We start from the raw sequence: 25,843 nt of genomic DNA, 5'->3' as shown, positions 1-25,843 counted from the left end.
TGCTTGAATCAAGAAACTGCCTCTGAATGAGCAGAGTGCCTTCCTCTGCTGTTTGCACCTATGGAGTAGAGGTTGTGACAGATATGATTTTTATGTGAAGTACCTGTGTATTCTGTGTGTGATAGCACCTTGGCTGAAGTGGGGTTGATTGTGTTATTCATCTCAGATATGCCTGCTTGTAGTACCCAAAATCTGCTACATGGTGCAGTCTTTAAAGAGTTTTCCTTTGAGTAGAAGCTGTAGTGGCTCTTGATCTCTTAACCCCAGAGTTCCTCACCCTGCTGTAAAACTGCTTCCTGAGTGCAAGGATAACTGCTTCTGCTCAGCTGCTGACATTTCTGAGCTCCGTGGCATTCTGTTGCAGTGATAATAAAATGACATGAGGCACTTGCTAAATGCAGCAGGTCTGGAGAAGCAGCTCATTGTGCCTTTGTAGACTAGACTGCAGTTAAAGCAGTTTGTGTGTGTGACACTTCATGAGTAACCATTATAAAGAATTTCTTGTTCTTATGGTAGCTTCCTATGGTAGGAAGACAGTGGCCAGTAATGACAGAGCTATAGCTAAGGATGATAAATATCTCTAAATATTGGGAATTAACCTTTGCAGATGACAAATTGTGGAAATTATGTGAGGCTTCTGCCATTCTAATTAATCTGGCTAAAACATCAAGCAAATAGGAACATTTCTAATGTCTCCAAGAGCAGAAAATGACTGCAATAAAGGAACAAATGCCAGCATATTGCAGGAGGTGCCCTATGCTTTTTAAGTCTGCATGTCCAGATCTTAACTGGTAGAAAAGACTGTGATACTAAATGCTGTTTATTTTTGAAATTTTTATTTTAATTTAACTTTAAATGTATAAAATGCCTAAAGCTATGGCATTCTTTATTTTAACAGATAAGGAAGGACATACATTTTCTGTATTCTGGGTGCTGGTGAGTGTTGTCCTAGGTGCAATAGCCATGCTGTGCAAAGAACAAGGAATTACAATACTGGTAAGAATTCTCTTATTAATTGAATTTTCACCTCAACATCTGTCAGGTATAGTTGCAAAGTCTACAGAAATTAATCTTCTCCACAGCTAATGACATGCACCCCTTTAATTCTGTTCAGAAAACTAATTAATGTTGACAAAAAGCAGTATTCTCATAGATTCATCTTAACTGTATCTTTGCCAATTTGTTAGAGTCCTTCACTTTAGCTTTTGTAAGCAGGTTGCAGATATTTTTGCAAAGCTTAAAGAGTTTACAACATTAGTTTCACTTTTGTTGCCCTTGGTTTTGAATTAAATTCTTGACATAGCAGGACTACAAAGTTCTTGTGAAGAGAAGGCTCATGAACAAAGATATAACTGGAGGAGAGCATTTTTAAAAGCTCCATTCCCTTGCTTTTGCAAACAGTGTAATTACAATTAGGGCCATTGTTTATGGCCCTAATTATAATTATATTGTGGCCTAATTAGCACTTCTAGTACTGCATTTCTTCCTTTTGTCCCTTATTTAATGATGTGTCTGTGGAAACAGATGTAGTTGTTGTTCATGTTTATTGTGGTCTGGCTTTTTATAACTTCAGTGAAGACAATGCTGGTTGGGGTGACCAAACTGGCCACCTGAAATGCTGTATCTATGATTTTTACCTTTTATATAGCCATATGTCTTTATTAATAATCCAGTTTATAGCTTTAGCTGACATAGATAAGAACAGAGTCAGAAAATTCTTTGCAGCAATGACCCTCTTGTCCTTGCTAGAAGAAAAGGGAAAAGAAATTACAGAAAACTTCTTGATTTGGGATATTTTTTTAATAGATGTTTGTAGATGTGTGATGTGTTTTCCAAATGTGTCTGTAAAGAAAGCGTAAGGGATTGTCTTAAAATGTGTAGTTTATTCTAGCAGTATGAAGTAACTATTTGAGCTATCAGGTGGAGAACTATTATTGGATTTGGGATTTTATTTGTTTGCTGTTGCACTGCTAGGATGATTATATTTACTGTTGTGCTAAGGGGCACAGGTCAGAGGGATAAAGGGCTAAATCACCCATTAAAAAGATTACTTGGAGGCTGAATGTGATTTTCAGTAGAATTCTTGCCTTTCTATTTCCATCTGAGTGAGCCAAAAGCCTTTTAATTGCCAAGTGGCCTTTCTACATGGAACCAAGCCACACTCTAAGCTATCTTCTGTCCCTTCCCTCTGACTGTTAGTGAGGGGCTTGTGGCCTCCCTGTGTACCAGCCCTTTGCTTCACCTGGAACTAGTTTTACTGGGTTTTGTTCCTATTTAGTCTTTAGAACTGTTGGTTAATTTGTGAAATTATTAGAATATAGGATAAATACTCAAGAATTACCGTGGTGATATGCTGAAACTTTGAAGCAGAAATGCTGAGATGCTAAGGTTTGATTTTGCCAGTAACCTCAACAGAATTACCCCTGGACACATTTATACATTTTGTTTTCCTGCTTGGAGGTAGTTATGTGCAAGTGTAACCCTGCAAAGCCCTGAATATGTTCTAGTTTTATGTGTAGTGGCTGATGTCATATAGAAATCTTCTTGTTTTCTTTTTTTTTTTTCCCCAGCAACCTGCACTGTGTTTATTGCTGTAATTGCAAGAAGAGCAAGCCTGATAGCTCTGTTAAATCTTTCTCAGCCTTTGTCCGTACCCTTTAAAAACAGTATTTCTGAAACCTGGAAGTCCAAAGATACCATACAACAAAAAATAAGTAGAAGGCTTAAAGAAACTCCACCTTACGGATAGAAGCTTTACCTTTTGACTGCAGCATTTACACTGCAGAACATTTGGGGAAGAAGATGGAGAGCAGAATTCTGTTGTGACCATGCATATGTTATCTAGCTTGCTGGTGCATAGTATTCCCTGAAGGGTTATTCCATGTAGCAGGAGAATTCTCATTACAGTAAAATGTTATTCTGCTATTCTGAGCTGCATTTACCATTCTGCCATCATTGCTACCAATGTATCTCTCTAATTGTTTGGAATCAGAATTAAGATGTACAGTAAGTCAATTCAGGATGTATTTAAAAGAAAATATTTATGGTTAGCTGCTTCATCTTTTGCTGTTATTTTTGTCTTGGCTCCTTAGGGTTTGAATGCAGTGTTTGATGCACTGGTGATTAACAAGATAAATCTTTTGGAGCTCATTCGAAAGTTACTGTATAAAGACAAGTCATTGGAGGTGAGTCCTTGGATGTTTTGTTCATTCTTACAGATTTTGTTCATTCTGGCCATTCAGACAGTTATGTCCTAAAAGACAAAGATTCAGCTTCTGGCAGTTTTGTTGTTGTTGAGAATTAGGAAAAAACAAACCCAGACCAACCAACCAAACAACCAAAAAGGTCTTGTTAGTCAGCCTAGTAAGGCATCTTTGCAGCAACGTGAGTAGTAATGGGGTATTGTTAGAATCACTTTGAATAGTAAAACCCCTTCCACAATTTTCTCAACAATATGTTAAAAATGTTGTATGGAACAGTTGACTGCTTGATGCAACAAGTTCTCCAGGGTCAGTAACTGTACACCTGAAATGGTACTCAGAATGGTTTGGTCAGAATAAAGAGAGGGAGAGATTTATTCAGATTCTCAATGACAGAGTTAGACAAGTACATTAAAAATATATTATGTTAATAGGTCCTAGTAGCTTTGTAGTTTAAAAGAAGTTAGGTAAGCACTGATAGTTGCTAGGGATTGATTTTTCTGACTCATTGGTGTCAATTTATCTGGTATTGTCTCAAGTGGAGCCTGGCACCTAGTATTGGCACTGGCAAGCAAGTAAGAGAAACAATCGGCCTCAGATCAATGATGGATAACAGCCAAATAGACCTACAGCCTACTACAGCTAAGATTCTTATCCAAAAGAATATTCCTTTGACTTTGCTACAGTCAGTGGTTTCACTGCAGAGGAGTCTCACTAATGTTTCTGAGTGGCACAAGTCCTGTGGGGCTTTTAAATTCCTTTGCAAGGGGTGAAATGAGCTGCAGGGGAAATCAGGGGAAGTAGGTTCTCTAGAAATGAAAGAATAGATTTGACCAAGAAGGGCTAAGTGAGGACTACAGGAGTGTTTCAGGCAGCAAATAGGAATGCTGGGGAGTTTTGCTGTATAAGGAGACTAATGTCAACTGGAATATGACAAGGGAAGCATCTAGAGCTGTAGGGATCTACAGCAGAGCTGGTTCAGAATTAAGTGCTGGAAACAAAAGGTAATAATTAGAAGCTCAGGAATAAGTGGCCAGTCAGCCTCACATCAGTGCCTGGTGAGATCATGGAACAGATCCTCCTGGAAGTTATGGCAAAACATATGAATGACAGGGAGGTGGCTGGAGACAGCCAGCCCAGCTTCACCACGGGCAGATTGTGCCTGACTAATCCAGTGGCTTCTCTAGGAAGCCTGTTCCAGTGTTTGACAGTAATAAAGTCTTTACAATGAGGGTGGGGAGGCACTGGGACAGGTTATCCAGAGAAGTTGTGGAACCCCATCCCTGGAAGTGTTCTGGGCCAGGCTTGACAGGGCCTTGAGCAAACTGATCTAGCAAAAGATATCCATGGAATCCCTTCCAGCTCAAACCATTCTATGATTCTAGGAAATGTCAGAGGCAAACCTTTTTGGAGGGTTACTTTCTAAGCATGAAGTGCTCAGAGTGTGGTGCTTCTGTTCAAAAGAACTTTTAAATGGTTCTGTTTCACTGAAGAAAATATCAGATGTGCCTTTTCCCTCTTATTCTTTTGGCAGAAGTAATTAATTTTAGCTCCTGTTACCTGCAAAAATCTGTTCTGCGCTTTCAAGGAAGTATATCTAAGATTGTTTTGCTTTGTTGAAAGGCAGATTCTAAAAACTCTTCAAGTAAGAACATTTTTTTTCTTCTTGATTGAGACAGGTTTCAGTTTCATGCCAGATTTCAGTTAGTTCTGAATCAGAGAGGATACAATAACACTTCTTCCACTTTCACATTCTGCCTACTGAGAGATTTTGTGACAATTGTGAAATCTGGCCTTTAAGAGACTGCATGTACTGTTAAATGAAACGAAGCCCTGGGCTAAGAGATTTTGTTGTTAATCTGTCATAAAGCAGTTATAAATAGTCACTATATGTGGGTTCTTTTCATAGCACAATTTTGTCCAAAAGCTATTTTATAGGAAAACTATTCCTAAATCCTCCTTGTAGTAATTTTGGTTACTGAGATGTCCAGGTTGGAAGCAATCATTTGAGCACAAAGGCTTGCTTATGTAAACTCAAAATTACAAGCTGCTTTATCTTTAGATATTCAACTAAATATTTTATCATGACTCCATTGTCAATTACAAATACTAAAAAAGCAATCTGAAAATTGTTTTTTAATTTAACTTTTCCATCCTTTTAGAAAATAAGTATCTTCAGCCAGTGCACTGATGTCTGTCTTTGTTCAGGAAGCCTATCTTTTTTTTTTTTTTTAAACTTCAGACATACCTGATATTGACATCCTAAACAACTGTGGTGGTCCTTGCTAAAGAGCATATTCCACTCAGAGATAATCATAATTATTGTGCCATCTTAAAGCTTTGACTGATGTATTGTTATACTTACTGATGATTCTGTTTCCAGTCTCCACTGGTGAAGCTTGAAGAATCTCTACAGTGTACACTGGTTTGTTTTTTGGTTTGGGTTTGGTTTGGTTGTGGTTTTTTTGGGTTTTTTTTTAATGAAAATGATGTGTGCTTGGAGAAAAGTGTTATATGTTCTGGAGAAAAAGATACAAAAGTCTGTCAGATTTACTGTCTACACCATCATTTCTTTATGTTTTATGTGACTTGCCTTCTTTACAGCCTGGAGGGTATATTATAAAATGCATGATGTAAACCAACTGAGTTAATATAGATCAAACACAATTTAATACTTTTTCTGATCTTGGGTCATTTGCCCTGAAGTAAGTGACTTGGGTGCCTCTCTGTCATTAGCTTTTTAATCAAGTTTTTGAGTGTGACAATTCTAATTCAGTTTCTAATTCCTCCTAGTTCCTAACTGTGCATTTTTCTTGGTACATACCTGTAATTTTACCTCTAAAGATACCTAAGTGGACAATTTTTTTCCATGACAAGCAGACAGCTGAAAATAGCTATTTAAAACAAAGTCCCCAAAGTACTCATCGTCCATTTTAGAAAGAAAAGATAAATTAATTTAATATGCTGTATACTAAAGGCTGTATTCTGCTCAAATTCCCTGTCAGAAATTGCCATGTAAAACTATATCAGCTATAGAATTAAGGAGGATTTGTAGAAGAGTCTTTGTGTAGTAACAAGTTTGTTTACTGATTGAAAAGGAAATTAAAATATTTGCAAGAAATACTTTCCCATTAAAATGTCAGCTCTAATAGCAAAACCACACAGGAATAGCTTTTTTTTCTTTCTGAGATAGAGGTGAAAAGGATGCGAATGTGTTGGATAAGAGAATGAATACTGTTTCTATATGAGGTGGTTTTTTTTCTCTTTCTTTCTTTCTTTCTTTCTTTCTTTCTTTCTTTCTTTCTTTCTTTCTTTCTCTCTTTCTCTCTTTCTCTCTTTCTCTCTTTCTCTCTTTCTCTCTTTCTCTTCTCTCTCTCTCTCTTTCTCTCTTTCTCTCTTTCTCTCTTTCTCTCTTTCTCTCTTTCTCTCTTTCTCTCTTTCTCTCTTTCTCTCTTTCTCTCTTTCTCTCTTTCTCTCTTTCTTTCTTTCCTGTAGAATGCTGGGCTGTTGAGGAAGGGGCTGCTTTTCAGGACAGCTCTGTTGATGTGTGGAGGGGCTGGAATACTTTATATCCGCTGGAGGATTATGGGCACAGGGCCACCAGCTTTCACCGAAGTGGACAACCCAGCTTCATTCGCTGACAGTCTGTTTGTAAGAGTAAGTTACAAAGTTGCTTTTTTCTGGCCAGCTCAGAACCTTTGTCTTTTGTGATAAAATTAAGTTTTCTGTGCTTCTAAGAAACAGTAAAGTGAGCAGTTTTTACATTTCAAGATATGTGTGATAAGTCACCTTCACTTGTGCTGCTGTGGTGATTCTCTGCAATTTTTTTTAATAGTATACTGTGTATATTCTTTGCATTCAATTTAGCATGCACATTGCAATACTTTTCCATTTACTCCATATTTTCCCATGCATGCAAGAAAGTAGCTTTTGCTGATTTTCATCCCTTTTCCACATACTGTGCTTGACTTTTCATCTTTCACAACTAAAGGAAATAGCACAAAGTTCTAGTCTGGTGTATATGGAGCATGTCTTGCCTACACTCCTCTGATGGCATTAAGGATCTTTCTGGAGATGGAGAATCAAAGATTAAGACAGTGGATGATGTCTTTTGATGTTTTCTCCTGTTGTACGAGATTGTTCTTTTCATCTATGAATATTGGTTGGACAGCACAGAATTGCATTTCCCTTCTCTGAACTAGAGAGCCACCTAGCTATGTTTAAAAGAAAATTAAAAATTAACTTCACAGCTGTAATTGTAATGGATATGTAAATAGTTGTAGTCTAACAGTATTCATGGCCTCTATTGTGTTACAAGGGGAGTGAGGGAAGAGAGATGGACTAAAGTTGCCCCCTTCTTCAGCCCCCCCAAGTTTACTATCAAATAAATGTTTGTTTTCTCTTTGACTGACAGGCTATAAACTATAATTACTACTACTCACTGAATGCATGGTTGCTGTTGTGTCCCTGGTGGCTGTGTTTTGATTGGTCAATGGGCTGCATACCCCTCATTAAATCCGTCAGCGACTGGAGGATAATTGCACTAGCAGCACTTTGGTTCTGCCTAATTGGTCTGATATGCCAAGCTCTGTGCTCAGAAGACAGCCATAAGAGAAGGTAAGAGACAGTGATGAATTTTAAATGCCTGGCCAACTTGAGTACAGTATTATTTTGTTAAATCCACTACTGATAATTTTAACAATTCAGTGGAACTAGTGTCTAGCAAATGCAGTTCAAATAAATATTTATAGCTGTCATTACAGTTTTATCCCAGTTTGGGTCCATCACTGTACACCAACTAGTAGGAAACAGAGTTGGAGGAGGAGGCATGGATGGCTGCTTTATTTTTTTCTCCTGAAAGGGTGTTTTTAGATCCTTAACACTATAGGTGGTAAAAAGTAATATGTGCTCAAAATGCAGTAGGAAATTGTTTCTTGTTGCCCGTACTTCCTACAAGTCATCATTTCCTTTAATTTGCTCTTAATAATGGAAGAGAGGAGATGGACTTTGAAAGCAGGTAGAAATACTGGCCATGGTCATACAGTTAAAAAGTAAAATGCTTGACCCATAGTATTTACTCAGAAAACAACTTGTACCCCACCCAAAGGAACGAAAAAAATTATTGTAAACTGTTCTTTCTCACTAAGGCTTCTGCTTATCTTTGCAGGTTCTGTTACCATTGATTTTATGTAGACCTAATTTCTCAGTTCCTTGAAATTTTTCAGCTGCTCAGTTATGGAATGGTTTGAGTTGGAAGAGACCCTAAAGGTCAGGTAGTTCCAGTCCCCCTGCCACAGGCAGGGACACCTTTCATAAGATCAGGTTTCTAAAGCCCTGTTTATCCTGGCCTTGAACACTTCCAGGAATGAGGCACTATCACTACATGTCCTTTTGAAAAGTCCATATCCAGCTCCCTTGTTGCCCTCTGGAAGGTTGCTAGAAGGTCTCCCTGGAGGCTTCTTTCTCCAGGATACACAACTCCACCTCTCTCAGCCTGTCTTCATAGGAGACGTGCTGCAGCCTTGTCCTCATCTTCATGGCCCACCCCTGGACTCACTCCAGCAGCTCCATGTCCTCTTTATCTTGAGGGCCCCAGAGCTGGAGGCAGCACTTCAAGCTGGGATTTCACCAGAGCAGAGTAGGAGGGGCAGGACCACCTCCCTGGTCCTGCTGGCCATGCTCTTTGATGCAAGCCAGGATATGGTTGGCTTTCTGCACTGCAGGTGCACATTGCTGGGTCATGTTCACCTTCTCATCACTGAACACCCCCAAGTCCTTCTCAGGGCTGCTCTCATCCCATTTTCTGTCCAGCCCATCTTTGTTCATGGGATTGTCCTGACCTAAGCACCAGACCTTGCACTTTGCTTTCATGAGGTTTTGCATCAGCCCACCTGTCCTATCCAGGTGCCCCTGGATGGCATCCCTTCCCTCCAGTGCACAGCTGGGTGTTGTGGGCAAACCTGCTGAGGGTGCACTTGATCCCACCATCCATGTCACCGACAAAGATGTTCAACAGTGCCAGTCCCAATGCCAGCCCTTGAGGAACACCACTTGTCACTGGACACTGAGCCATTGACTGCAGCTCTTTGCATGCAACCATCCAGCCACTTCCTTAGCCACCAAGAGGCCGAGCTGTCAAATCCATGTCTCTAGTTTAGAGATGAGGACGTCATGCTGGACAGTGTCAAATGCTTTGCACAAGTCCAGGTGGATGATATCACTTGCTCTTCCTTTATCCAGCAATGCTGTAACTCCATTGTAGAAGGCTATAAAATTTGTCAGGCACATTTTTCCCTTAGTGAAGCCAGATTGGCTTTCACTAATCATCTCCTTCTTTTCCAGGTGCCTTAGCATATTTTCCAGGAGGATCTGCTCCATGGTCTTGCCAGGCACAGAGGTGACCTACTGACCTACTTTCCTGAGTCTGCCTTTTTCCCTGTTTAAAACATGAGGGTTATGTCTCCCCTTTTCTAGTCAGTAGGAACTTCAGCAGACTGTCATGACTTCTCAAGTAGGATGGGTAGGAGCTCAGCACTATCTTAGAAACTTCATCCATCAGTTCTCTTGGGATCTGCAAGTGCACCTTACCAGATCCCTTGGAGTTGTGCACCTTAGATGTTCTTGAACCTGACCTTTTCCTACAGCAGGCAGTTTCTTGTTCTCCCAGTCTCTGCCTTTGCCTTATGTGACTTGAGCAGTGGGGTTGGAGCACTTGCTGGTGAAGTCTGAGACAAGAAGTCATTGAATACCTCAGCCTTCTCCATGTCCTGGGTAGCCAGGCTTTCCAAATGCTTCCACATTTTCCAGAGTTTTCCCTTTATCACCAACATAGGTAATTCAGAGTTGTGTGTTTGTTCAGAGTACAAAATCTTATTCTTTTCTTCCTTCTCATCCCTTCAAATGTTAACAGTGTACCTGCCTGCCTTTCTGCTGTTCCCATACTTATTTGCATAGATAAATCATTTTGGAGAGGGGTTGGAACTCTTGCTGCTAGTGATGTCCTACTTTCTAGTAAAAATGCACTCACTAAGCCTTTATTGCTAAATAGGTTTTTAGTAAAAAGTGAAGATAAAAGATAGGACTTGTGGGGATGAGAAAAGGTAGGATGCATCTACCTTACAGTGTAGAGAGTCATTTGTAATAAATTAGAATAGACAATTACCATGCCTGTGGCCTTTGTAAGAAACACCTAACATGGACCTGAGGTTCTTACTCCCTTATGTCAGCTCTGTAAAAGTGAGGTACCTAGACTCTTTTGTCTGAGCTCTGTATAGTCCATAAAGAGCTACCTGCTGAGGATGCTAACATTGGTGCCAAAAAAAAGCAAACAAACTGCTCTCAAAAGCTGTGTGTCTCTTCTGTCTGTAGAAAGAGAGTAGGTTACTAACTTTCAAGTGGTTAACCACAATGGATTCTACTATTGATGTGTTTGTTAGGAGAAAGACCACCCTCTCAGTTGAATGTGCACCAAAGTTTCTTCTTTAACAGTGACTTATTGCTCCCATTACTGTCTTACTAGGTCCAAAAATAGACAGATAGCTTTTACCATTTCTTTTCCAGTATTTTAAACAGGAGTTATATAATTAATATGCAATGGGGCTATTTTCTGGCCTGGAAGCATGAATATTGCTTTTCTGAAAATTATAGCAATGATTTTTAAAGTGCTTCCCTGTCCTATATGCACATCCTTCTACAATGTTTAAATAAAGTTTATATGTTAAGTAGAAAAGGTACTTTAGTTAAGATTTGTAGTTAACCTGAGAATGTTTCTTGTTTGCAGAATCCTTACACTGGGACTTGGATTTCTTATTATCCCTTTTCTTCCTGCAAGTAATCTCTTCTTCCGAGTAGGATTTGTTGTTGCAGAGAGAGTCATCTACCTCCCCAGTATTGGATATTGTATTCTCTTTACATATGGATTTAGTCTCTTGAGTAAGCAAGCCAAGAAAAAGGTACCATCAAAATAATCAGTAAAGTTGTTGATGATGAAGCAGTTCAATTGCATGATTTGTTTCTTAACTTGCCTCTCTTTCCTTAAGAAAATTCTTGCTGTGGCAGTACTTGGAATCTTGTTGATCAATGTTGTGCGCTGTGCGCTCCGCAGCAGTCAGTGGAGGTCAGAAGAACAGCTTTTTAGGAGTGCATTGTCTGTGTGCCCTCTGAATGCAAAAGTAAGTCACTCATTGACTTCTACTCTTTCTTTTTTCTTTTTTTTTTGTTTTCAAATGTGGGGTCAAGGAAGTATTATACATAGTTAATATATTGTGCTACAGTGTTATTCACAGTATTGCTCGGTTCAGGAATGACATTGACTTGTCAGACATCTAAATTACAGTGGCAGCATAGTCAAAATACCAGAAAGTGCAAATTACAATATTGTAATTCAGAACTTGGAGGTGGGAGTGGGGAGGTGAGGGAGAGGGGAGAATGCACTTCAGGAAAGGCATCAAGTCAAATTGGATATAGTGCTAATAAAATCTATTTAGAGGAATTGTGTGTATAATTGCAAGTTATTGCAACAAAAATACCAAAACACGGTTAGTAAGTTGTAGTAATGTATTCAACTGAAAAATGTCTATGCTGTTTTTAGAATCCTTTCTGTGAACCTTCCAGTGGTATATAAAGCCAGCACAGCTGAGGGACAAAGCAGCATATCATCAATGCAATTGCAGGATGTGGGAGTAAAATCTTGCTCCCACTTATGCTTTTTTACAGCAGCTGAGCAGGCTAGACTCTTCAGACACGGGCACTGAGGAAAGCTGCAATTTTCCCTGCAGGCTTAGTGAGGGAACAAGTAAGATGGTGGGGCTGGATAGGATGTTTCACTGAGCTGAGCAGCAGTGTTCAGCATCACAGACTGACTCCAGCCTCCAACAGAGGTGACCTCCACAGCAGTCCTTTGACAGCCAAGAGTGATCTGCTGGAGCACACCCCTGAGCCCTGATGTTGTCTGAATTTTAGTAAAGAGACTCTTTGAAGAGCCTGGGAGTGGGAATGTGCAGCTTGTCAATAAAAATACATTGATGTTTTAAAAGATTAGATTCCTGTAATCTAGAGTGGTATCTAGAAAATGCCAATCAAGACACAGGGTTTAAAAAGGAACCTGTGAAGGCTCAACTTCACAAAGAGAATGATAAACTTAGCATTTACTGGAATACAGATACGGAACACTGAGCTGTAAAAAACATTTATGGCCAGTATTTGCAACATGGTGGCATCTTTCAATAGTCTGAGATTTTAATACATAGGAAAGAGCTGTTGTATTTTATTGTGTGGCAGTGGTAGGCAACCATCTTCTTTTTAATGATGACCTCAGTATATCTTGTCTTGTGGATGACAAGCGCATGCTATAAATGGAGCAAATGCAATCTGTTTTCTTTGTGTGCAGCTCCATCCATCTGCCATGGTGAGAGTGCTTTAGACAGATCCCCAGTCTCTGCCTGTGCTCCAGGCTCCTTGGCCTGCAGCCATGCCTGGCTGGAAGCTGTGGCTTGAGCCGATGAGCTGTGCACAAGCTACTGAGCTAATGCAGCTGGTGTAAAGCCAGCGAATGTACAGGCAAAATGAGCTTGTGTTTGTCAACACTGGGCACTGCAGACATGCCTGAGCTGTATTTCTCCTGGTGACAGCTTGTGCAAGGGGAAAGCATGGAGATGTGAAGCGGGAAAGGATGGTAGGCTCACATTCCAGTTTTGCTGAAGGATGTAACTTTGAAATCACAATAGTTGAGAACTTTTCTAAGCGGGAACATTAGAGAGTCCATGTATGAGGGCCTATGTCTTGTTTTCTTTATGAACTCAGCTGTGGTTATTTAATTTTGATAAAGGTAAATGTAAAAATTTGAACCAGGTTTTGTTTTGATCTTCAGTTGTCTTGAAATTGCAGGCTTCCTTTAAAAATGACTCCACAGACTTTCTTTCAGTGACCCATTTATTTCAGTGGGAGGCTGCTGCAGACCAAAGAATGGCACACAGATAATAGCTTTTTCTTGTTGTTCTTGGAACATATTAAATATGCGTAATGTGGTCATGCTTTGCTTCCATTATGTATCAGGATCTCAAAATCTCAAATCCTCAGTAGCAGAAAAAGCTGTTCATGTTTTGTTGTACAGCTCTTTTCAATTCCAAATTGTCAGTGTGGGAAGTAGAGTAAACTTACCCGAATTCTAAATAACAAGTTGTAACAGCACTGCCTTGTCTAATTTCAAGACTCATTTCTTTAAACATATCCTTTAGATAAAAATGTGGAAACTGCGTTAAATGAGATTGTGTGGCACAGTAGTGAATCTGGTGCCTTGACACATCTGGCTCAAGAGGATGACACTTAAGATCAACTTTAATAAACATTGCCCAGTGACTTTAAAATATATTGGAAATAATCAGGTACCATAATGAAGCTACAAAATATTTTAACCTCTAAAAATGTTCCCAATACAGATTTTTAAATGTTTTAAATATTGTTAAATTTATTCAAATGTTATTTATTTACAATATTTTAAAATATATATGTTATATATATATGTGTGTGTGTTTTTTATATACATATATATATATATATATATATATATATATATATATATATATATAAAAAATACGTGGTGGGTGGGTAGGTAGGGCTTTTTAAGAGAGAGAAACAAGTATGTTACAGATCTTGGTTAAACATGTCCAGGAACATGTCACATGTTTGAACTTGTGTGGCCCTGCACTCAGGTTGTTTCAAAGGTCATTAGACTGAAACAATACACATTTTTAATACATTTGGCAGTATTTTCCTTAGCTGAACAGGAGGTGCCTCTGCATTGATTGTTTTCCCTACCACCTTTTTTTATACTATGTGGATTGGATTCTTCTCTGAGGGAGAAGAAGCTGTTTCTTTTAGCATTTAGCTCCTCTCCTAGAACTAAATGAGGGACCTAAGTCAGAAGGACTGTATCCTAGATTTGTCTTTCTCTCCACTGATGATAAAAGAAGTCCTGACAGCTGGAGCAGATGTGGATATGTAAGATTATGTGAGATTTTGACCCTCTCCTACTGCTGTTCACTATTTATAGACATTGCTGATTGCTCGTCACCTTCTGAAGTCATTAAACATTGTTTCTTTCCAGTTTAAAGATTATTCCCAAAAATGCTCATCTTGCTGCCTTTTTTTTTTTTTTTTTTTGCTGTTGGAAATGTTTGCATTGTTGGAAGAACTGAGTTATTTTTTGTCAGCTTTTAGAAAAGTCATAGCAGTTAAGAATCCAGAGATGGTCTTTATTCCTGGATGACTTCCTCTCATTGATTCTCTAAATAAATAATTGCAGTTACACTGTTACACACATGGGAACTACCCAGCATTTTTCTTTTCCTGGATTTGAAATAACTGAATTTAAGTGACTGTAAATTGTTGTGATTTTGTACATAATCTCTACATTTTCCTTGCTGCTGGCTTTTCTTTAAAGGATAGAAATTAATAAACATAATTTTTGAAAAGCAGTAGCAATTTCAGTAGCAATTTTTGAAAAGAAGTAGCCATTTCAGTAGCAATTTTTATGCAATAATAAGCAAGGAAGTTAAAATACTTCCAACACAACTATCTGCCTTGACATACTGAGTAAGTAACTTTGAAAGTTATGCTTTATGCAAACTGCAATCATTATAGATGCAAGTTTGCCAGAGATTAACTATGCCAATACTGAAAAGGTACAATAAGTTAGTGAGATTGGTTTCTATACTTTCTTAAAAAGTCCTGTAAAACCTCTTTGTTACAGAACAAGATTTAATGCTGCCTGAGGATCTGATCTTTGATCCTTAAGGAAGCTGATCTAGAGGGCCTTTCCTTTAGATATTGAGATTTTTTTCTTTATGCTCTATATTAAAAAGGGATTATCTTCTGAGGAATTTACCTTAAGTGCTGTGGGCTGTGTTTATATGGGCTATTTGCAGTGTTTTGCCACCATTTTAGATGTCAATTTTTGTGTATACAAGCACGGTCATGCAGAAGAATCTTTAGACAACATTGCGTACACAAACAAGATGTGAATATCACAAAAGCTTTGTTTTATTATTATTATTTAGAAAACAGAGGTTTAGTAGTAGAAGAAAGAGAAGATTGATGACACAAGCTGGCATTGAACAGAGGCATCTGCATGTTCCTGGAGAAATTTTGACATCTGTGCTTTTCTTTCATCCTTTTCAGTAAATGTTCATATTTGCTGAAAAAGAGATTAAGCAGCTAAGAAGAGAGAGTAAAATTGGTGATAATAGTAATGCTCCAACTGATCGGGGGGCATACCTCCTCAAAGATGATATTACATTTCAATTTCTTCCTGTTCTGCTTTGAGGGAAAACAAAAGCAAAAAATCAGTCTGGCAACAATTTCATTTTTGTACAGGAAAATGGTTTTTTTTCCTCTCCTTGTTTAAATTTAACACTTAAATAAGAGTTCAAGTACTATGGATATCTGGCACAGAATAATATGCAGTGCTTTTTCTTTTCTATACTGGCTTCTTAGGTTGATTGAGGTATTGGACAGACAAATACACAGAGCCTATCCCTTGGCTAGGCTATGTCAACTTAAGCAACACATGCCTGTTGAAAGTAGGTTCTACCCTAGGGTATTTTCACCTGATCTCTTAGATTTCTGAGAATACTGTGTTGTTATGCATCCCTGAGAAATACTCCTTTTAGAGCTATTACTGTAAAGTAATTGCCTGTTTAAGATTGATAAAGGATCATCTGAGTATAATGTAATACGTCATTTCCAGTTAATATGTAATCATTTAATAACGAAGGGCTCTTAAATGTTTAACCAGGAAAGGAAAATCTTCCCTCCCAGGCTGGCATGCACAATATCTGTCAGAAACAGAAGAACCACACCTCTGCAGATGAAATTTTAAATAACTCACCAGCCCCTCATTAAAACCAGATTCTTCCCACCCACTGGTCCATAGAAAGCACCTGTGTTGTGCAGGAGAGGCACAGCCCTGTGCTCAGCAGACAGCAGTGGTTACTGCAGGCCTGCCTTCAGTGAGCTAAAGGCTGACCTTGGCTTCTCTCTGCCGTGGCCACGCAAGTGAGAGACGCAGCTGGATGGCAGAAGTACCTCTCAGATGCCTGGATGTGCCTGGAAACCCTCTGCTGCTTCTGCTCTTTAGAGCAGGATGTCACTGCATCCTATAACCCATTGCAGAGCTGGTTTTGTCGTTGGATGTCTCTGGTAGGCTGGGCACTTCTTTAGATGTGTTTGGTTTTGGGCTTCTTTCCTCTTCATTTCTTTGTCCACTACCATATTAAGAGGAACTAAAGCTACAGTTTCACTTGAAGGGAAATTAGAAAACTTACATACAGCAAGGAGCCCTTCATTTTTGGGAGTATTGTATAGAAACATCATTTCCTTTCACACAGGAGCTGTAGCTGAGGGCAAAAGAAATACACCATTGAAAATGTTAATAGTTTATTTAAATAGTTGTGCAATCAGTTTTAATAGACTATAGTACATCTTTTTAGTTCAGCTCACAAAATGTACCTGTGCACTTAATACTTCATTTGATGTTTTGACTTGAGAGAATTGATATCTCAGTTTTCTTCAGACTGCACAGTTCTGTTTACATGAGAAAAATATTCTTGCTGCTGGTACTTTTGGGGAAAAAATGGATGTGAAGATACTACATGTTTTTTAAAAAAAAAACCTGTGAAAAATAGAAAGTGAAGTGCTGTTTCATAACACAAGACAGCTGACATGTGAAAGACTGAGTGGTTGGTGTACACCAAGATTTTTCTCATCTGCTCTGTCCTGGTCTTTAGTAAAATTTCATTTTGTAAAGCTTCTTAAAGAATGAAATTCAGTCAAGTTAAATATAATTTTGTTTGCTGATACTGAAGTGTAAAGTTATCTACTTCAAGGGCTAACATCCAGTATTCAGTGAAATCTTTAAGTATTTCTTTTGTGTTGCCACAATTTGTCTTTATCTGGGTAAAATTTTAATATGTGAACTTCAGTATATAATCAGAGCAATCCAATTTGTTAAGAGTCTTAGTGTTCTGAATAATTTCTGGAAGAGATATATAAATAGAATTCAGTCCTGAGAAACATCTTTCAGGGTATTTCATTTTACTTAAATGACTCCTGAGAAAATGTTGCTCTAGCTTCTTGTATTTTTTGACACTGTCAATGGATCTTTGTTTGGTTTTTTCTTGATGTAAATGTACCATTCTCTTGCTTCTTTGCCATGGACCTTGTCATATTTTTACAAATGTACAGTACAGTGCCAGGATTTTTTTCTTCGTGGTAGCTGTGCTAGAACTGCTTTTATGGGGTGCTGAATTTGTGTGCTATTTTATATCTTAAAATGTGAGGAGCTGCCTCTGTGTGTGCTTAGTAAGCTTTAGAGCATCTCTGCTCTCTGTAAAACCAGTGAAAATACTTTTTCTCCCATTTGACACAGCATGGGAAATGTCCTTAACTCTATTTGTTGGTGGTATGCTACTGCACATTACAATAGTTACATAGAGATGAAATTCAACAATTAAATGCCATAACAACTAGGCTCCAACACTCATGTGTGCTGGATCAATAGGTCCCAGATACTATGTCAACTGCAATTAGGGGTTTTCAGTTAATGGACATGTCAGATAAAATCCTTTTTTGAATGTAGAAGGTGAATTAGACTTATATAAGTGCATTATGAACCTATCATTTTGGACTTCAATCTGGAGTTATTCCTGTATACTGTTTTGAAATTTGATTTTCAAAGTTTGAAAAAAAATTTGCATATGTGTTTGTTTTAGATGAAATATATAAATTCAATTTCAAATAGTAAAGTAATCTAAATAATAAGTCCTGGTCTGGGTGCTGAGAAATCTCTTTTCAAGAGTCAGCATTCACAATACTTTTCAACCAGGTAACATAATCTTCTGAGATTTCTCTTAAAGTGGGATTTGAGATGTCTTCTAACTCAGAATTGTTCTGAAATATATTTATTCCTATTTACTCTTGCCATAAATTAGGATGATGCATCTTCTCCCTGTAGTCTGAAAGCTCTAGATCCTTCCTTCATAGTTCAGTTTTTAACAGGCAAAGTCTTCAACGTGTTAGTATATGTATTATTTCAGAAATGCTCTTTGATACATTTTTATCTTTAGACAATAATTTTGCCTGTCTGTTACCTTTTGTTTGGGTTTTTTGTGAATGTTGAGTTTCTTCTAGTTTATGCAATAATGAAAATAAAGGTTGACACATTGCTTCTGCTGTGATAGATTTGATTTGAGTCAAACGTTCTCTTACCTGGCAAACAAATTAAATTAGGAGCAGGAGGTCTCCATACAAAGTGCCTTGTGAAAGGTGTGGTGACCTCACTTATAAAACTAGGAAATTAATAATTTTTCTTAAATAGCTGGAATAGGTAAGCTGATCTGTACCTCAGATATTGTCTTACTGTCTTCGTTGTATGAATTATCCAGTCCTAAGAATCAACCTACACTAAAAGCCAGCAGTGAATGACACAACTGCTGACTGTTTCTTTTTAGAGAAAGAATTTTTAGCTACTTGATTCCACAAAATATCTGACTGTGTGGCATCTGGTGGAATATCCACCTGTGTTTTCAGGTGCACTACAATGTTGGCAAAAACCTGGCTGACAAAGGAAATCAAAGTGCTGCAATCAAATACTACAGAGAAGCTGTAAGGTATTAAAAATTTTACTGCTTTAGAGATATTTCCTAAAATTGCTTTCATGTTTAACATGAAGAAAATGCTTAGGTATTCATTTTCATGTTCTGCAGCGTTGCAGAGCTAGCAATTTGCATATATTAATACATGTCCATACATAATAATAATCTCTTAAATTTTACATTTTAGGTTGAATCCAAAATATGTGCATGCCATGAACAACCTTGGAAATATTCTGAAAGAAAGAAATGAGCTCCATGAAGCAGAGGAGTTGCTGTCCTTAGCTGTACAAATACAGTATGTTTAGACCAATGCTAAGCAGTGTTTTGCACCAACTGAGCCAAAATGATACAATAGGATCTTGTGTTTCAAATGCTTAATTGTCCTCTCTCTCGGTGGTTTTTTTCCCCAATTTGCCCAGACCTGATTTTGCTGCTGCATGGATGAATCTAGGAATAGTGCAGAACAGTTTAAGGAGGTTTGAAGAGGCAGAGCAAAGCTACTGGACAGCAATTAAACACAGAAAAAAATATCCAGATTGTTACTACAATCTAGGGCGGTTGGTAAGTGCTTTTGAATAAATGATAGCTATGACTGGAATCTGTGTGTCTTTCTGTGTGTGTATATATAGAAAGATTTATTTAATTCTGCTGTAGTGTTAAAAGCTGATAGTTATCCCAGTTTGCTTATGTTGCATTTTAGGGTGATTTCATACTTTTAGTAGCTTTTCCTATTGCTTTCCTAAAATACTTCCTTCCATACAACATTTGGTAATCCTACTTTATCATACAAAGAAGTAGCAACAAAAATACAGATTTAATTTATTTTTTTCCAAAAGGTATTATTAATAATTTCCCAATGTTTTGCATTCCTTAGTATATTGTTAGCTAGTAGAACTGAAAAATTCAGATTAGATTTTTGAAAATATGTACATTAAATATTTACTAAATCTCTTGTGTAGATTTCTAAATTATATGCTGTTTCTTCTCCTTATTCTATTGGTACATGCATATTTGAAGACAAGCCTCACTTGCAGAGGCAAGAAAAGGAAAATTAGTATATAGCATTCTTATCTTCCATACTACAAGATTATTCCTTTTATGTTTATTTTTGTCTATAAAAAGAAATCCTACTAGAAAGGACAAGTCATCAACAACTTTTTAGTGTCTTTAGTGAATGATAGGAAAGTAGAGCAAGTAGAAGCAGAATTACTGGATTTTTCTTTTGTTTTAGTATGCAGATTTGAATCGCCATATAGATGCATTGAATGCATGGAGGAATGCTACAGTCCTGAAACCAGAGCACAGTTTGGCCTGGAACAATATGATAATATTGCTTGATAACACAGGTAAAGGTCTTTTTGAATGTTTTAATGAATAATTCAGTGTCTAGAAAAACTGAAACCTTTATCTGTTTTTATCTAAAAAGATCTCTACCTCTTCTTTGGCTACCCAGACCCCTTCTAATAATATAAGAATGCCTTCTGACTCTGTAATTTTAAAGCATCACTTGAAATCCAGCCCATAAATTGAATTTCTGATACTTACTTAAAATGCCATCATTGTGCAAGCATGTTTGTATTGTAGATTAAATTCCAGAACTTTTTAATCTCTGCTTTCTTGTTCTTCTGAAGGTGTTATCTATTGAAAACAAAATGAAGATATTCTTTTGCCTTAGTCTACAGCTACAGGATTTTACATTTGTGTGTGTGTGATACCTGGTTTTCTCTAAGAAATTAAGCAGTCAGCTATTTGTAAAAGATGTGTGCTTGCAGCATGAACTAATAAGGCTGTGTTAAAAACATGCTTTCTCTTTTTCTGCTACCTGGGCTGCCAGGCAATCTAGCTCAAGCAGAAGCAGTTGGAAGAGAAGCCCTGGAATTAATACCTAATGATCATTCCCTTATGTTTTCCTTGGCCAATGTACTGGGGAAATCACAAAAATATAAGGTAGGTAACTAGAGCTTTTTGACTCTAGGGCTTTGGGTTGGATTCACTGGGATTTTTTCCTTAATTAAACTCCACCTACATTTTTTTTAGGAGATCATTGTGGACCATGACTAGAGAATCTGTTTAAAACATTTCAGTGCCCTTCTCTACCACAGTATTGGTGTGTGATTCTGTCTTGAGCTTATTCCTCCTTATTTTAGATGCCTAGGTTACAAGTGTTGCTGCCCTACACTATGTCAGTGGAGAGAAATAGGCTCTTCAGCACACTAGAGGGCAGTTAGGGTCTTGTGTTGCTTCAGAGGGAGAGAGCCTGCATTGAATTAGAGACCTCATTTCAGGAGCTCAAATTAGATGGGACAAGCTAGTTCTTCTGCTTTTGCTATATATTCTGTGAATACATATATATATATATAGAGAGAGAGAGAGAGAGAGAGATAAGAATTCTGGCCTTTTTGCCTCAGACACGATCTAAAATGTAGTAATATGAGTTTATTAATCCCAGACTGAGGATGGGATACCTGGGTGATCTCAGAATGCTATGAGACAAAGTACATGCATTGCTTAATGTATTGAACTTTCTCTTGGATGCACTGGACCAGCCTGGGAGCGGTACCTCAGCATTAGCTACCTTTATTTGCAAGTAGTAAATGTAATGAAACTGATGAGGATGACTTGTTTCCCAAAGGGAATTGTATCAGATTATAAGCTTATATGACAGAGAATAAATCACACACATTTAATATAGTTAGTTGTTTAAACTGACTCTATAATCAGTGATTTATGTATGTGATAGGGAAAAATTAATAATCAAGTCCTTGTTGTACCTTTGAAAAACATCGTTTACTGAACCTTTTTAAGGTTTTTTTAGGCTTTTAAGGGGTTTGATGTCTTTTTGATAGTGATAATGTTAACAGCACTGCAGGAACACCCTCATGTATATACAAAGTAAGAAGATTCTATAATATGAAACTTATCAGGAGAAAATGGCCTAAGTTGCACCAGGAAAGGTTTAGATTAGATATTAAGAAATTTTTTTCACAAAAGGGATTGTAAAACATTGGGCCAGATTGCCCAGGGAAATGGTGGAGTCACCATCCCTGGAAGTGTTCAAAAAATGTATGGATATGGCATTGAGGACATGGCTTAATGGTGAACATGCTGGTGGTGCGGGGTTTACAGTGAGACCTCATGATCTTAAAGGTCTTTTCCAACTTTAATAAGTCCATGATTCTCAAAATAGATACATCTGTCCAGTAGTTACTGTGACCACTTATATTTCTACAGTATTGATCAGCTGTGGAGTCCTGACCCGTTCACGTGTGAGGCCAGCGCCTGTGACAACCAGCACTGGCTTTTGTTTGTGCTAGTGATGCTGTTAGACACCCAGTTACTGTTCTTCTAGACTGGCTAGGTTATTTTCCTGGACACTCTAAATCTTTTCTCTCTCCACCTGAGACTGTTATAAAACACATATTTTAGGTTGGTTTAACAAAGTTCCAGAAGGATACAAATTAACATCCAGAACACATAAGGTATGAGATTATGGAGGAGGTAATTGCTAGAATTATTTTGGTGAGTCAGGCCTGTGGAAGAATAGAGGATTTGATAGTCATTCATCAGGGAGAATATGTAGCATGGCAGAATACAGAGCATTTATAATGAAATAAAGTTGAAAAAATAAGTTGAAAACAAGCTAGAAATCTTTTCCAGGTGTAGGAGAGACAAGACTGTCTTACTGGATTTAAAAAATAAAAAAGAAGATAGTGGTTTGATTTGATTGCCAGCCTTGAAATGTTATTATGCTGCAGGAGAACTTGTTGGAGACAATGTAGAAGTAAGAGTAGGGGAAAGTGCAGCTTTTAAGTCCACATTCTGAAAAAAGCAAAAGGAATAGTGGAGCCCAGAAAAAAAAGCAGGGCACCAGTGAGTGTTTTAACAGTTCAATATGGAGTTTTGTGCAGAGCTTAAGTAGTCACTAAAAAGTGATGGGTTATAACAGGGAGAACAAATTAAGGGAATTGGAAAGAGGACTCACAAAGGTTATGATCTTAGCAGCTGTATTGGCATTGCCTGGAAAGAAGAGATAGAGATTTGTTTGTAATGGGAGAATGCTTACAGACCGAAAAAAAGCATGAAAAATTCAGATTTCTTGTCCACCCCCTCACCACATAAAAACAGAGAAATGGATGGCTCTTCAAGGATTTTTATTGAGTAGAATTGGAGGGGAGGAACAGGGGATGGAGACTGTCAAGGTGATGGAGGTAATTTTCAGAGTGCTGCCTGGCTGTGTCTGATGTGTTGTATGACCTCAGGCATTTAATTTATTAGGTTACTCGTTATGTGTCAGTATAAAAGTTGCTACTATGTTGGCTCTGTTGTCGCACAGCAAGATTTGTTCTGGGGTTTTTTGTTATCTCTTACTTTAAAAGACATTGAGTCAAAAAAGTTTTTATTATTTTGTGAGAGATTTCCTTCCAATAAGCACACAACATTCTCCTTCAGTTTCAAATATACTTCGATTTTCAGCAGAAGATAGGTTTCCTATGTCACAAAAAATAAAAAAATAACCCTTTATTTTGTGTTTGTATCTAATGATGAATGATTTATTGTTCCAGAGAGAAAAGCACATAAAGGATGAGCTGTTTCTGTGGTTTTGTTTGGGTTTTTTAATTAACATCTGTTATACCAAGTTTGATTCTCCTTTGAGTGCTTGTTCTTATCTCAATTGATGAAGAACCAAGCTATCTTTAGTTGAAAAAGATGTGTGCTGTATTTTTGTTACATATACATCTATGCTTTTTCTGTAAAAAGTGCAATAAATTGAAACCATTCAGCATTTTTTGTATTTGAAATAAAGCCAGACTACATTTTTGTGGCCTTGGCAGCAGATGGAATGCGGTGTGCTTACCCCAAGCCTTTGCTATATGCAAGCTGCAAGTTTCTTGGCAACACTTGAAGATTTGGCAAGATGCAGCAATTTGAAATACCACTGATGTACTGGAATGTACATTTACTCCATATATCCACAGTAATATGAATATGATGCACCTTAAATAGCCTTTAAACAACCACTATGCTTCTACTAGCTGCTGAGCGAAGCAGTGGTGATAAAAATATTCTCAGCATGGAGTTGAAGATGTATGGTAATGGCAGCCAGCTCTTGAATATCTATCTCATTAAATTATCTGGAAGCACATTGCACGTGTTGTCCCACTGTCCTTCAGCAGTGAACAGATGCAAGTCTCTACATTAGGTGCTCCTCCTCTGTGCAAGTGGCAACTTTTAGGCATAAGTGTTCAGTAGATCTTTCATTAATTGTTGTTAACCTGCCCAGTGAGGAAAAAGGAGATTTACTAGACCACAAAATTTGGAGTAGGAAAAAGCACAACTTTATGGGACTTGAAATTACTGCATGCTTTCAAGTGCCAATCCACTGTTGATATTTAGGATTTGAGAGTTGTATGAAAAGAGGAGGTTATCTTGCACCACTTGCCAAATTTTTGAGTCTCAGTATGTTTCTCAGGTTACTGAGAAATACGGAAATCATGGAATAATTCTGCTTGGAAATGACATCTAAGGGTCATCTAGTCTAACCCCTAATCCAAACCAGTGCCAGTTCCAGTTGAATCCTGAATATCTCTGTCAATAGAAATTCTGTAACCTCTCTGGACAGCATTTTTCAATGCTTGACCAACTTTATAATAAATTTAAAAAAAAAAGATGTTTCCTTTAATTGGAATTTCTTGTATGCCAGTTTGCATCCATTATCTCTCACCCTATCTCACAGACATGTGAGAAGAGTCTGTTTCCATCCTCTCTGTATTATCTCATCAGGTACTTGTAGGCAGCACCTTCATCTTCTCTCCCGAAGGCTGAAAAGATCCAGTCCTCTCAGTTGGTCTTTGCACATCTTGTGCTCCAGCTCTGTACCATTTTGGTGGCTTTCTGCAAGACTCACTGGAGTATGTCTGTGTCTTTCTTGTAATGGAGACCCCCAGCCTGAACACATACTCCAGGTGTGGTCTCAGAAGTGCTTATCTGTAGCATTCATATTTTCTGAAAAATCCCTTCGCCCAGGATTTTCTCCTAGGAAGCTGAGAAGCCTCAGAGAAAAAGGAAAACAAATTCTTATCTCATTTGCTTCTCCTGTGTTGTGCTCACATGTGGAATGTGTTTGGAGATTGTTTACCAACAGGTGGTTGTTCCATTGGTTTCATGTGAATTGTTTTGACTTATTGGCCAATCAGGGTCAAACTATGTCAGGCTCTGGAGAGAGAGTCACGAACTTCATTATTATCTTTTTAGCCTTCTGTAAGTATCCTGCTTGTATTCTTTAGTATAGTTAAGTATAGCATTCTTTAATATAATATAGTATCATAAAGTAATACATTAGCCTTCTAAGAACATGGAGTCAGATTCATCATTCCCTCCTTTGTCTGGGCACCCCGCAAATGCAATACTTACCAAAGTCACATGGCCACCAGAGGTCCATTCCAGCCTCAACCCTTCTGTGATTCCTGCTAGTCTGTTTCTCTGCCCTGCCCAGGTCCCTCAAAATAGCTGTTCTCCCTTCCAATGTATTTATTACTCCCTCCTCTAAGGTGCTATCTGTAAAGTTTTGAAACTGCATTCAGTCCCACCATCCAAAATATGAATGAAATCACTAAACAATACGGGTTTCAAAATAGTCTGGATATGAGAATGCTGGAGCAACTGCTCATGCCATAGGAGAGCAATGCTAAAACTTGCACTATGGAGGTAAATTTGCAGACATCTGGTTCCCCTTGTTAACTCCTCTCCAAATATTCCTTGTCCTGAAACAAAATCAGAATCACAGAATAGTTGGGGTTGGAAGGGATGTCTGGAGATTGTCTCATCCAAACCCCTGCTAGAGCAGGTTCACCTAGAGCAGGCTGCACAGAATTGCATCCAAGCAAGTTTTGAATATCTCCAGGGAAAGACACTGCACAACTTCTGGTCAATCTGTTCCAGTGGTCTGTCACCTGAACAGAAAAGTTCTTCCTCACATTCAGATGGAACTTTCTG

General features: G+C 38.0%; 1 protein-coding gene across 1 annotated transcript in view; it reads left to right on the top strand.

Moving 5' to 3' along the window:
* TMTC4 (transmembrane O-mannosyltransferase targeting cadherins 4) overlaps nt 1–25,843 on the top strand; it is a 56,006-nt gene that overhangs the window by 23,251 nt on the left and 6,912 nt on the right. The window contains exons 6-16 of the mRNA XM_058824978.1: nt 899–996; nt 3,093–3,185; nt 6,696–6,857; nt 7,615–7,817; nt 10,981–11,152; nt 11,240–11,371; nt 18,786–18,865; nt 19,038–19,145; nt 19,270–19,411; nt 20,082–20,196; nt 20,685–20,797. Of these exons, the coding sequence (XP_058680961.1) occupies nt 899–996; nt 3,093–3,185; nt 6,696–6,857; nt 7,615–7,817; nt 10,981–11,152; nt 11,240–11,371; nt 18,786–18,865; nt 19,038–19,145; nt 19,270–19,411; nt 20,082–20,196; nt 20,685–20,797 (1,418 nt within the window). The remainder of the gene's footprint in view (nt 1–898; nt 997–3,092; nt 3,186–6,695; nt 6,858–7,614; nt 7,818–10,980; nt 11,153–11,239; nt 11,372–18,785; nt 18,866–19,037; nt 19,146–19,269; nt 19,412–20,081; nt 20,197–20,684; nt 20,798–25,843) is intronic.

This window comes from Ammospiza caudacuta, chromosome 2 (genome assembly GCF_027887145.1).
Source record: "Ammospiza caudacuta isolate bAmmCau1 chromosome 2, bAmmCau1.pri, whole genome shotgun sequence".
NCBI lineage: Eukaryota > Metazoa > Chordata > Aves > Passeriformes > Passerellidae > Ammospiza > Ammospiza caudacuta.
Note: the sequence above shows the minus strand (reverse complement) of the source record. Positions and strands in the feature narration are given on the sequence as shown.